The sequence below is a fragment of the Bidens hawaiensis genome, unplaced genomic scaffold (genome assembly GCF_021521415.1).
Source record: "Bidens hawaiensis isolate Kalapana, Puna unplaced genomic scaffold, B.hawaiensis_p1.1 tig00002631_1, whole genome shotgun sequence".
In the NCBI taxonomy this organism is placed as follows: Eukaryota; Viridiplantae; Streptophyta; class Magnoliopsida; order Asterales; family Asteraceae; genus Bidens; species Bidens hawaiensis.
Genome location: NW_027491143.1, coordinates 2,505,770 through 2,520,527, shown reverse-complemented (window position 1 = coordinate 2,520,527; position 14,758 = coordinate 2,505,770). Strand labels below are relative to the sequence as shown.

General features: G+C 40.3%; 1 protein-coding gene across 1 annotated transcript; it reads left to right on the top strand.

Annotated features, from left to right (window-relative positions):
- Window positions 1–12,427: 12,427 nt before the first annotated feature.
- LOC143620756 (UBP1-associated protein 2B-like) lies at window positions 12,428–14,460 on the top strand. Its single transcript, XM_077092382.1, has one exon. The coding sequence runs from the start codon at window positions 12,605–12,607 to the stop codon at window positions 13,913–13,915; it is 1,311 nt and encodes a 436-aa protein (XP_076948497.1). The 5' UTR covers window positions 12,428–12,604; the 3' UTR covers window positions 13,916–14,460.
- The last annotated feature ends 298 nt before the right edge of the window (window positions 14,461–14,758 follow it).

Below are 14,758 nucleotides of genomic sequence, written 5' to 3'. Positions count from 1 at the left end.
AAACGACAAAGGTATTCATGTTGATCCCGCTAAAATTGAGGCCGTTAAGGATTGGAAAACTCCAACGACTCCCACGGAAATTCGATCCTTCCTCGGTTTGGCCGGATATTATCGGCGTTTCATTCGGAATTTTTCCAAGATCTCTTTGCCTCTTACCTCTCTCACCCATAAGGGACAACCCTTCGATTGGGGTTCGAAGCAAAAGGAAGCCTTTTGTACTCTCAAGGACATGCTTTGCAATGCTCCTATTCTAACCCTTCCCGATGGAAACGACGATTTTGTTGTATTTTGTGATGCATCCTATCAAGGCCTTGGTTGTGTTCTCATGCAACGAGGTCAAGTCATCGCCTACGCATCAAGGCAACTTAAGGTCAACGAGAAGAACTATACGCCTCACGATCTCGAACTTTGTGCCGTCGTTTTCGCTCTCAAAATCTGGAGACATTACCTTTATGGTACAAAATGTGTGGTTTTTATCGATCATAAAAGCCTTCAACACATTTTCGACCAAAAAGATCTCAGCATGAGACAACGACGATTGGCCGAATTACTTAGTGATTACGATTGCGAGATTCGCTACCACCCCGGTAAAGCGAATGTTGTCGCCGACGCCCTAAGTCGAAAGGTTAATGTTAAATCCGTTCTACTTCTAAGTGTCATTGTTCAAACCGATCTTCAAATTCGTATCTTTCAAGCTCAACGCACCTCCGTTGAAGAAGGTAATATGTACGACGAAATGTCATGTGGAGCCAAACTTCAACTCGAAACCAAACCCGATGGTCTTTTGTATTTTCTCAATCGTTTGTGGGTTCCCGATCGCGATGACTCCTCGCTGGACGAAAGAAGTACTATCACTCCGCCGGAGGTAGCAGCCATAATAGGTCGGGGTTGTGCAATGCCCTCACCTTTCAACACGAACTCCTCACCTTTGGCATACATAGCCTCGGAAACCACAGGTTCCGGGCTAAGTGTAGTAGAAAAAAGGAAGTTATGATGGGTTCGCTCCAGAAGGGGCGCGTCCTTTTGGTCAATCGGACGACGCACCATTAACCCCCCCCCCTCAAGATCCATGAGGGTACTGAAGATTGAACCCTCACCTGTATAAAAAGAAAATAAAGTTAGGATGGAGGAGGGATATTGACAATAAAAGATAGCAACATACTTACGTTTGTCTGAAGTCTCGTAATAGGGTTCCAAAGTAGGGAATGACCATAATTGACTGGTCTTTGCACTTACCATCGCCCCCTCGTGAATGGGACGCATGGGCGTCGGTGTCTTGGTAAAAGTATTAAACCACATATGACCTTCATATTCTATGGCGGGGACTTCCGGTGGTGCATCTTCCGGCTTCCGACGAGCCATCGTAAAGGGAATAACGTCCTCACGGATGCAGAAAAACTTTGATTTCCACCCATATATACTGCGAATCCATTCGAAGCCGATAGGCCCTTTTCTGGTGGTGGCAAAACCATACCAACCGTCGCGGAAAGTTATTTTATAAAACACGGCAAACATGCCAACAGATGGTTCGAAATTATGAGCTTGACAACAGAATTAGAAGTGTTGAATTCTTAACATCCCAAAGGGATGAATCTGGGATATATGGGTCCCATATGTTGTTAAGATAGATCGGATAAATTTCTTCACAGGCAGACGGAAGTTCCCTGTTGTGAAATGGTCCATGTATACAGCCATCTTATTCACCGGCGGAGCAGTGGCAATCGTACCATCGGTCGGGCATTCAGCCTCCCACGCCGGTGCTAGGCCATATACATTCTTTACATCGTTAAAGTCCTTCTCCTTAATGTTACACCCAACCTCATGGATAGAAGGAGGATTCTTCTTATCGCCTGCCATTTTAAAGCAGTATGAGTAAGGAAATAAAAAGGAAAGTTATGGAAATCTCAGATCTGTTAGTTATTGAAAGAAAAAGTTTGAAAGCGATAAGAATGGATTGAAGGCCACAAAGGACTTATTTATACACATCGCAATAAATGCGACCATCCGACTAATAGAAGAAAGAGAAAATGTGGACCGTTGGATGATTGACACGTCAGGCGGGAAGATCGAAAAAGTGGGAACAAGCTGTCAAAAGGTGTCATACACATCTTGTCCGTTGCCCCTTAGGTTTCCTCTTCCCGCCACGTCATCCAACTTGCATAATTTCAAAATTCAAAATTATCTTGTAAAGATATTACTTCACAAACAGATATCATATTCACAACGCAAAAAAGACCTTTCCATTAATATCCAAAAGGTGGTTACAAAATATGAGAGAGCAATTACAAAATCCTAACAATCTACGTCTGTCCTATGGATCTGAAGCTGGCATGTCTTCCGGAGCTTTTTCTGAAATATCCTCAGACGAAGCATCCTCAGATTCATCATCCAAATAGATCCTCAATTGTCGCACGCCATCATCAGTGGAGGCAAATTCAGGAAGCATATTTTGAAGAGGAAAGACCAGGCTGTCATGCTCATTGATTCGCATATCATACTCTTGTTTCACATCAAGGCCATGAAGCGGATGACTCTCAATGGTTTGACCATATCGAGCATATTCCATCCCTTCATTAAAACCGTTCATACGGCCGAGTTGTGAGGAAGCGGTCATCAAATTTGCAAAGCTATCAATTAGCTCTGGACTCCCCTTGATATGATGGATGACCTAACAACAGAAAAAGGTTTGTTGGTATCAATAACGTTAAACTCATAAAGAAAGACAAATAAATGAAAACTACAGAGTCAAGCCCTCGATTGAGGAACCATTGTCGGTCCCGCTCAGCATACTCCGCCCTGCTCCGAAGCACTTGCAATTCGTTGGAGGCGCGAGTCTCTGCTTCTGAGCGAGATTGCGGCAGGGAGCCATAAGCAGACTGCATTTCAACAGCAGTCTTGTCTTTAAGTTCAGATTGCTCCTTCTGCAATTTCAGTTCAGCCTCGAGCTCCTGAATCCGGTTGCCCTAGAGGGTCACTTGATTTTCCAGGGCTGAATTTGCTTCTTGGGCCCGAGCCAAGTCATCTTTTTTCTTTTGGGTCTCAGCCCGGGCAGCCTCAAGAATGGCATTTTACCTTTCACAGGCTTCCTTCCATTGGCGGGCAGCAGCAGCATTTCGGTCTTGTTCACCCCTAAGGGCGATCTCCGCATCTGTTTGTTTCCACTTGGCTGTGCTGGCCGCCACGCGATGATCCTCAGCTTCTTTCTTTGCAACCTCAACGGCTCGAGAGGCCTCACCTAATTTCCCGCCCATGGTACGCCATTCGCCTAAGATCTCCTGGCTACATGCCAAGCTGTTAGCCAAGGAAAAATACAAGTCGGTGTGAAGATCATGGCGGGAACGGTAACGCTGGTGCGCCATCTCTGTAGGCAGCACGCAGTGCTCGACAAAACTCATACAGGTCCCGGGGTCAGAAAATTGGGACCCATTTACAATGCCCCAAGGAGGGACAAATAGATCATAGTCCCCTCCTAAGTTCGCCTCCACGTAATAATGTGAGCTTGAAGATTCAAGACGAATGGGCATCGATGAGGACTGTTGAGGGGCACCTTGTGTAGAACCCCCTCCAACCTCATGGACAGACGGTCCAAATTGGAAACCCCCACCGGCACCCATGGTCAGGGGTGAGGTGGTAGGAAAAAATGGAGGAGGGGATCGAGATGGAGATTCATGAATCCTGAAGCCCTCTGCGGTGATTTCAGGGTTGTCATTCTGGGAACTGAAACAGATAATCCAAGGAGTCATCAGCTCTAGATTGAATATTGGGCTCCTCCACATTTGCCTTAGTGGGAGGGGTAGACGGCTTACCTTCCTCCTCCTTCTCTGGAGGAGGAGATGGTTGTTTCGCGAATGCTGGGGTTGGTGACGATAATTTCTCCAACGTGTCATCCCCAACAATCGATGGATCTGCACAAAGAAAATTGCATTTGGTTACAAATCAAAAAATAAACAGAGTACAAAATCTTAAATGCATACCTTTAATCGTCTTCATGCAGTCAGCAAGGCTATACGGTTGTTTCATAGGGCGATGAGTTCGTTGCCTCTTAGCCTTTGTTCTTTCTCGGCAGCCACCGAACTAGCACCCGCATCGCTTGACTGAGATATACGACGAGACCTCTTCAGCTCCAATTCTGATATCAAGTGCGAGACAGATGAAATTTTAGTAGCATCATCAGAGCTTTCCTCTTCTTGGGTGGCGGAATCGTCACTCGGCGATAGAATGACGATTACCCCGTCAGAGGTAAGCACATTAAGAGGAGGAGGATTTAGAACATACGCACCTGTTTCAAAGGTGGCGTCCGAGAATATGGGTTCGGCCTGCACCTTCGTTGGAAAGTGGAAATTGCTCTTGGTCTTCTCAAGGATAGGTTTGTCACCCGCGTCACGGATGCTCTTTCGCACGCAAACCCTATCGTCGAACAAAGCATTCAACATGGGTCCCAGGCCTGTAGAGGAAACATAAAAAGTCAGTCAGAAAATCCCAAACTAAAAGATGAAAAGAGAGAAGGTAACTCACGATTATCCAAGCCGATAAAAACGGGTTCCATATATGGAGTCGGCCATAAACGGCTCATACCCGCCCATACAAGGGCTTCCTCGGGAAGTGCCCGCATTAAGGTAGGATTGGAAACTAGGATGCGGAACCACTCCCGTCCTTCATGAGCAGCAATGACAATGTTGGGAAGTGCCTCATTAGCAGGACGACAGACCATGGTACTCGGTACCACGTCCTCAGAAATCCAGAAGAACTTGTTCCTCCAATCCATAGAACCTCCTTCGGTTTCATAGCCAATACCACTATCGGCTATAGCTTGACATGTAAACCATCCTTTACGGTTGACCATTTGGTAGAAAACAGCGAATTGGTCGAGACGGGGGTACCATCTGTGTGCCGTACACACGAACTCGTAATGACGAATTCTCATGACGGCACGAGGATGCAACTGGGATAGATGGATCCCATATGCACTCAACACCTTAAAAAAAACTTCGTTATGGGGAAACAGAAATTTCCGTAGGTGAAAAAGTCAGAATACACAGCCATCTTGCCAGGAGGTGAAAAACTGGCTATGGATCCAGCAGAGGGGAACTCCGGCCCCCACTCCGATGGGATACCGTAAGTATCAATCAGCTTCTAATACTCGGACTGATCCCATCGAACTTCCACTTCATCTATTTCCGATTGAACAATCGTCATTACAGTAAGATCGGGAGTAGTAGTAAGTAGTTATACGGAAAGTCAAGTGGTTAAATCAAAGGTTTGGAAAGAGAAAGCAGGAGGATAATCGGAAATTCTGAAAAGAAGTTAACTTCTCCTATTTATACCCATCGCAATTAATGCGATGGGATATGAACAGTGGAGAGAGAAAAAGTCGTCTAATAGGCACTTGCCACATCACGCGGGAAATTCGAAAAAGAGAAAAAGGTGAACAGTCGGGTACAGTGACAGCCGGCATAAACGTCACATCCTCTGACACACGCGCCTGCGAGTGACCAACTTGTCCTTTTTCATGATTACCACAGCAACAAAAGATATTTCTCACCAACTTGCAGAATAAAAAAATCCCCAAATACGCATTAAGTCCAAAATTTCACCCGCATAAAGTACTTCACGCGGAAGAAACACCGGACTAGGGGGCTTATAGAGGTAGGGTACTGAAAAGACCCAAATACCCTTAAGCAGGATGTCCATGACGTGTACGTGTCGGATGAACCAAATCCTCATTGAATTTGATTTTTCCATTAGAAGGGGCTCGCACATGTTCTGCAGTACCCCCTGTGAATACTCCGCCAGTATGAAAAGTTCTTAATGTTAATTGAGTGCCCGGTTCTCCAATAGATTGACCTGCAATAATACCTACAGCTTCTCCCAATTCGAACAGGTCGTCATAAGCCGGACTTCGGCCATAACATAATTGACAAATCCAAGATGTACTCCTACAAGTAAAGGGGGTTCAAATATAGATTGGTTGTGCTCTAAAAGTTATGAATCTATTGACAAGTCCAACCCCAATATCTTGATTTCTAGTAGCAATGCATCGCGAACCTATATATATATTATCTACTAATACACAGCCAATTACCCGCGGGTCAGTTGAGGGTCCCTCACGAAGCACCCGCGGGACATACGGATCACCCGCCTAACCGTCCGAGGAAGAAACGCCTACATGACGCATGCGGAAGCATCTCGACACCCTTAAGAGTCATCCACGAGACGGATGCCCGTCCGCAGAAAAGGACCAAAGGACAATGCCTCAGGACAGCTGTCATTAACCAATAACATTCTAGAAAATCTACCAAGATGCTTTCTTGAGCAATACGTGATCTCTCGACCAACCAATAACGGACACCTGGCAAGGCCGTTATAACCATGCACATGGCCAGGAGGTTATTCATCAACCAGTCTCATAGAGACACATTCCAGGTTGTTATGCATGCACATGCAACGTATAAATTGGACCTATCATACGAGGACACGTGTCCAGGTGGTTACAAGAGCATCTTCCAAAGGGACAGCTGGCCCAATCACCTTCCCACACCCTTCGGCTATAAATACTCTTTCAATCTTCTTAAGTTATTCATTCACTCCCACTGTACTCTCACTATTTACTTAAGTGCATTATCTTCATCAGAATTGTACGTATTCTCACGCCGGAGGGTGGTTACGGGAAGACCCCCCTCTTGTCCTTCCCATAACTAGCTCACGGTGTCTGTTTTGCAGGTTCACGTCACTGGACTTTGGGAATTGAGTTCATATCATATTGGCAGTTAACCATATCTTACCCTGTAGACTCATTGGATCTAAGACCCGTCAAGGGGAGTAGATCAGTGTTTCTTCATTCAGATTCCACTGATTTTTTTGTTTTCAATCCTTGAAGGTTTCCTTTCCAGCATAAGTTGCATTTTATATGGTCCCATTAGCGGGTTCCACTTTCTAATCACTCCACGAGTAATGCGGGTCCAACTTTTTTGTAGCTATATATTGTTTTGTAAAGAAGCATCCCCCCTACAGTTAAGGAACTAAATAATGCTTATATTCCCTTGTTTATAAAGCAACAGGAATGTTACTCGTCGGAGTTAATATGTTTTTAATGAAACTAAATCAATATTGGTTTCGAGATTTTAGCAGTGAAGTATATCGCAACAAAATTCACCAAATGGCGGTGCATTTTGGGGCTTCATTGGCTAACCTTCGCTGTTAGAGTAAGTGTTACGATACAATTCAGTAATCAAAGATTGAGATCGATAAAGAGAAAGGAAGAAAAACAGAGACATGAAACCCTAATCGATTAATCGATAGATTCATTTTCCATCTCCAGGTTTGTGTAACAACTCAATTGATAAATGAAACCCCTATACTATTAAACAATTACACTGTAGCCCCTATGCTAATTTGATACGTAACGGTAAGTCCATGGGTGGACCTATGCCTTCCCCACATGGGTCAGCCGTCCCTGTGAAAAATAAAATTTTAGTGTAATATATACGATAAAATCTCAACCGACCCCTGTGAAATTTTGACACCGACCAAAGGAAAGTTTTGAAAAAAAAGAGAAAGAAAAGGGTGGAGAAAAAAATCCGATCAAAATTATGCAAATTATGTGTTTTCCGGTGAGGAGGAATGAAAGAGATGATAGTTTGAAAGAAGCTTTGGGTTTTAGTTACTAAATATGTTTCAGTGTTTTTTATTTTAATATTCAATTATTGTAGGTGAAAAAACACATTTATAAGTCTAGAGTACTTAACATAGTCTTTGACTTTTTTACTTTTATTCTCATTTCATTTTTTTATGTTTAGTTTATATATATTTTTTGAATGAGAGTTTATATTTTGTTTTCTAAATCATTATACTTATGTATTTTATAATTATAACTTTTACTAAAAGGCACACGTCTCCATAAAACAGACTAGCTACACAATGACTTATAAATTATAATTGGGGAAAGTGAATACGGTGCTGTCATACGTGTAAGTTTAGACGCAAAACTCATCAAAACTACGTAGTTTTGATTAAAAACAGTCAACATTTAATTTTTTTTCCCTAATCCCTACCATCAATCATCTATTTCTTAATAACCTAATCTCCGACCCACTATCTCCAAAGGCTTCGATATGAAATTAATGCAATCCTTAATCGAAACTATATTTTGACATTCATCATCCATGCCTTTATCTTTGCATTGCTTTAACATCGGAATCTCTATTGTAGACTTTAACTGAATACCCCAAGTTTGTTTCAAAAGGTTTCTTCTCTTATTAAACTTCTAAATTTGGTTAATTGTGTATGTGTTGTATCCACACAAAAGTTAGAGCCAATTGTATTGATCGTGGAATATCATTGAGAAATAGGAATCCGTGTTATCAAAGGATTTCCTGCGATTCTTTCTAGTATGGAATGAGTCAAAATATTTATATTCAATTGACGTACCGCAATCAAAGATTCAATTGGGAATTAGTATATGATGAAATCAACAGGGAGAATACAAATCAAATTTAAATTTTGATGCATCAACAATAATTAATGAAACCTACACTCCATCAACCGACCAGTTAACAGTTAACACCTATTAATTTATCCATACAATGACAACTTTATCATTGGTAATTTCAATCTTGGTAATACATACAATACTCTCAAGATCACAGGTACATCACACAAATGCAATATGCTCTTCGATCATGACTTACTTCTATATATCACGTTACTAAAACTACATCACAATGTTTCAGGAAAGGGATGTGGCATGTTTAGAACTGGGACGGGAGAAACCAAGCCTTTAGAAAATGGTAACTACAAACGTTCATCTTAAGTATGTGCACACGCCATTTTAGTTCACATATTTAACAAGATACTAATGAAAATCCAAATCCCACACCAACAAAGCACTATGAGAAAAGAAAAACTTATGCCCCCTCTCCCAAAGCAACACGCGTTTATATAATACGTTTTTTTATTAACAAAAATAACATTCTTGGTTCTCAGCAACACCCACACCCACCATCACAAAACTAACGAAGGCAATATCATTGCATGTATTGACCCACCACCCACATCCGTAACTGTCATACCGGCTTGCCCAACTAACGACAACGAGTAGGATGGCACATGGTGAGTTTAGGGTTCAAGGCATGGTGGGCAGGCAATCTTGACGCGGTCATCCAGGCCTGCAAACCTTACGACACCAAATGATCCTATTTTGAGATGCTTATAAAATTATTAATATTTAGTATCTACTTCGACATTACAATAAGTCCTTATATTTTTTTAATGGTGACCTGTTGAAGCATTTTTTTAACCTAATATTGAATGAAAAAAAAAATCTAATACCTAATCACACTTTTACAACTATGGATGTGTATTCATATAGAAATTAAAAACCTGTTAACGGTCGTCACAAATATATCACATGTTTTGTCATTACATTTACCCCTAAAATCCGGATAACATATTATTTTTGTTACTCAACTATAACATTCGATGGTTAACAAAATGAAAACTGTCATACCAAAAGGCAAATTCATATCACCAGCCTCCCATAACCTTATGATTCAAACCAATTGTCTTAGAATGTTACAATAATCACATGGGTGAAATGTTTCAAAACAGGATTGTAACAATAATCAATTTGATAAAACATGCAAAAATCATAAATCGTTTAATAAAAACATTACACATCACACCAAACACTACAAACCAATACGAGGAGATAACTTGCGCAAACCCGCAGCAACGCGCGGGCACTTTAGCTAGTATAATTAAAGGTTAGCATGTGATTGGATCAAGGTGACGATTGAGGCATGAGATTTTTATGTTCTCATGTTTGAAATCTGACTCAAACATTGTTTTTCATAGTGGTAGATTTCTTCATTGATGGTGTTCCTAGCTAAGCCAAGTCTGAAACATCATAATCAAGATGAACGGTTAATATCCCATTTTAGGAAGGCTCACACATATATTAAGCGAATAAGCGTAGTTCAAGCCCTGTTAAAATTTAAAAAAATTAGCCCAAAATGAATTACTAAATTATTCTTGTATTTTCCAAATCATATTTTTTCTTGAACAGCCAAATTATTATTTTCCAAATCATTAATTTGCTGAAAGAAAAAGAAGTTAAATTAGGTTTAAAAAAAATAAGAAATATATAAACCAAACCTCAAGTCACAACTCACAAGTACACAATTACACCCAAATCATAAACCGAGTTCATTACCTTCGGCTACACATACATCTGGTAAAGTAAGTCTTATTAGTTTCATCGCTTCATAATTCAATTCGTCTGTATTATAATAATAATAAGCATATGATATGTGTACTCTATTCATTATTAATATGTGTTATTCTCGTAGTCGATTGATTCCTAGGGTTTACTCGATTAAATTTAATCCTTGTTAATTACATTCTGTTAGTTTCAGATTTAGTAATTCATGCTATATTATTATTATTATTATTATGTATAACCAGAATATCAATTCTTCATACCCAATTTCATATTTTGCTGTTGTACTTGGTGGGTAGTGGATTAGGCAAGGCTGTGCTAGTAGCTAGTCGGGCGGTGGGGTGGGGAATAGCAATAAATTGGGAATAATCAGGATTAATCGGATCAAACTTAATATATAATTTTCAGTTTTATATCCAAGGTTGTTTTCAATAGGATCGGATTTGCCATTCAAAAGGGGGTTGCGGCGTAGCTTGTTGCCCGCTTACCTGCCTCTCTATTGTAATTGGATCCTTTTGTTAAATTATATCAATGGAGAAATATTGTTTTTTTAGTCATAAAAAAAAGATAAAAATACACACACATATTTTTATATGTAGTTTTTAGTTTTTATATAAACATACACATTTTTGGCTGGTATCTCGCTAGAAAAAGCCCACCAAGTCCAATTAATCCCGATTTTGGCCGGATTTAACCATTGACCGATTAGCCCAAAATTATTCAGTGGGGTGAGGACTAAAGATTAATCAGCGACTAGTTGGGACTTTTACAACCATGGGATCAGGTATCACTTGTTAGCAGTTAAATTTTGATTCTTTTGAAATTTTGATGATTGTACTTTGAATTCCAGTCATGGTGACATAGCATTATGTGGAACGTTTTTTTAATAAAAGGGCATCATGTTGGTTTAACTTCATGACCATGTTTATCGGAAGCATAACTACCTGTGGTGGAGAAAAACATGTTCCTAGAACCTTGCAAGTTAGTATACTTATAAGATAACGCGTTTCACTAAATGATTTTTCGTGACATGGCAAGTGTGTTTATCAGGTTAACTAGTTTCTCTGTTTGAAGATTTTGTATATACCGAAGGCAAATTCTTACTTGTTGCCGTTTCTTGTTCGATTAATAGAGCATATCTTTTGTTAATTAAAAATAACTCTACATAATTAAAGGTCATAAATATCGTAGCTATCAAAGGGTGAGCTTTGGGCCTTGGTGCTAAAAAAGCAAAGGCCCAAGGTAACCAAGGCGCAAAGCATTAACATACCATTTTTTGAGGTTTTGGACGTGTTTTAGGCTAGTTTAAGCTGGTTCCATGTCATTTTTGGATGTTTTAGACCAGTTTGCCTACAATTTGTAGAAGTTTGCTAGAGTTTTAAAGGATTTGGTCAGAATCTTTCCAAAATCAGGCCCGAATCTCGCTTGAAGGTCAACAACCTATGTCTCGCCCGAGGGTCTAGGCACTTTGACAACATAGATAAATATGGGGTTAATTACACATAGTAAGATTATTCGCGTGTTATAGTTTTTCTGTTTGGAGAATTGATAAAACTGAAGCAAATAGCAACATGTTTTTTCTTGCCAGTTAGCAGGGCGTTTTTTTTATTAACAAATCTACATAATTAAGGTAATAAAAATAGGGTTAACAATGTATAATAAGATTTTGTAGGTAGCTAGTGCAACAAAATGTGAATCAGACTTATGTGAATCAAACTTATGCAAGTTGAAACTTTGTGCTTCATAATTGAAATATTCTTACTAAAACATCCTTGCAAGTTGAAACTTTGTCCATACACTGTTTATCTGTTGAGTTTTTCCTATAAAAGAACATGTATATTAGGTTAATAATGCCATGCATCTAAACCTTACAATAGCTTATTAATATGCTTCTGAATCATATATTAGGTTATGGCATGATTCTGAACCATATGTTAGCTTTATAGTGTCATGCCTCTGAACTCATATATTAGGTTACTGATATGCTATATGCAATTGTTTGTAATTTTGTGCTTCATAATTGATATGTTTTTAGTATTTCATTCCTGCTGGTGATTATCGTTCACACACTGTTTATCATAAGAGAGCATATATATTATTAGGTTAATAATGTCATGCGTCTAAACCTTATATTAGGTTATTAATATGCTTCTGAACCATATATTAGGTTAACAATGTCATGCTTCTGAACTCATATATTAGGTTAATAATGTCATGCTTCTGAACCATATATTAGGTTAATAATGTCATGCCTCTGAATCCTGCTATTTGTGGGATATATTGGGTGTGGTGGTGGTTGTAATGTCATTCTTCTGAACTCATATATTAGGTTATTAATATGTTGTGTGCAATTGTTTGAAATCTCAGGTAAAAAGCAGTGTCTGTGAAATGGGGAAGAAAAGAGCAGGAACCGCAACCAAAGCACAAGCAGAAGAAAAGAAACCGAAGATAGTAGTTAAAAATGAACCATCCGAGGAGGAAGAAGAAGAATCAGAAGCCGAAGAAGAAGAAACACAAGAAGTTGAAGTAACCGATTCTGAAGAAGAAGTTGAAGAAGAAGAAGAAGAAGTTGAAGAGGAAGAAGGTGAAGAAGAAAATGAAGACGACGAGGAAGACGAAGATGATGAGAGTTCTAAAAAGGAAAGTCTTAGGAAGCTTCTAGAACCCTTACCAAAAGAAAAGATCATTGAAATTCTCAAAGAAGCAGCCCTGAACGACCGTTCAATAGTTGCCAGCCTCACTCAAACCGCTGAGGTGGACCCCGCTCACCGTAAGATATTCGTCTTCGGCCTCGGATGGGACGCCACATCAGACCAAGTACTTTCCGTCTTCAAACAATACGGTGAAATCGAAGACTGTAAAGTCGTTACCGATAAGGTCACCGGGAAGGCCAAAGGCTACGGCTTTGTCCTCTTCAAGACCCGAAAAAGCGCACAAAAATCCCTCGAACAGACACAAAAGAAAATAGGAAGCCGCATGGCGTCATGTCAGTTAGCTGCAGCAGGGAAGCCAGGTGCACCCGGTAACACCCAGACAACTGCCACACCAGATCCAGCCGGACGAAAGATATTCGTTGCAAACGTTTTGTCTCACGTGGACCCAAACGCGCTCCGTGTTTTTTTCGCTAAGTTTGGGGAAATCGAGGAAGGCCCGTTGGGGTTAGACAATGTAACAGGAAAGTTTAAAGGGTTTGCTATTTTTATATACAAAACGGTTGACGGGTGCAAGAAGGCTTTGGAGGAACCGAATAAAGCCTTTGATGGTTGTAAGTTGCAGTGCAGACAAGCGGTAGATAATCAACGTGGAAACAAAGCTGTTAAAAGTACGCCACCGGTCACTAATAATAACGAGACTGGGAATGCGGGTTATGGTAATTATGGCGGGTTGTACGCTCCTCAGATTGTCAACCCGGCAGCTGGACTTATGGTCGGGGCGAACCCGATGTTGATGTCTGCTTTGAATCAGAACAGCGTGTCTTCAACAGCTCAGCCATTTGGGTTAGGTGGTGGTTATGGAATCAACACAGTGGGTTCAAACATGCTGGCCAATTATGGTTCTCAACTCGGGTTACCGGGTTTGGGTGGATACCAGACTCCACAAGTGGGACGGTCTTCAACCGACACATCAGCGGTGGCGGGTAGACAGCAATCCGGAATTGGTTCTTTGGCACCTAATTTTCCTTCGTACCTTGGCCGCTAGTTACGTATCAACGTCTTTCTAGTAATCATTCTCTTTTTAATCTATAGACATTTTGTTTTCAAGAACAGTGTTTATTATACTATGTTGTTTAAGGTGTTTCTATTTTCAATCAAAGTTGGTGACTTTTTTCTTTAACCATAATTGTAACTTATGGTTGGTTAACCATGGTTCAGTTAAACCGGCAGTTATGGTTCGCTTATGGTCATTTTTATTTTACTTGTTTCTGTTGTGTTTTGAGTTTATGATGCATATAACCTAAGTTTTCCACTCTCATTTATCAATAGTTATAAGGGTGATTTGATTCAATGTAGTCTGTGTAATTTGGAAGTATGTGTTTCTTTATGCTGATAACACCTTTCATCAAACAGTTATAAACATGAAAATTTAATTTGACCAAAGTGGAAATCTAAAATGGAAAATACTTCTATTATTGACTTACTTATGATCAAAGTAGAAATTTAATATGGAAAACTTCTATAAAAAATAAATAGATCTCGGCTTGGTTCGGTTAAAGTGAGTTAGTGAAGATACCTTATCCATAACCATAATCGATTGGTTTGGTCGGTTTCGGTTAATGGTTCGGTGATTTTTGATTAACACCACCTTCGTAATATAAAATAGGTTAAAATAAGCCCACAAGGCCCACTAAAAGACAAAATAGACCGGATAGCTGATTCTTGAACATTCTTGGCAGCCTTGGGGATATTTGGGACGCCGTGTAGCACGACTAGAAAGGCCCACCTGGTCGCGTAGCGCGCACGGCTGGTCATCGTTTTCGTTATTCGCTTATTTTACTTGTTAAAACTCGTATACGCGCATCGTCTTTGATCCAATCCTCGGGTG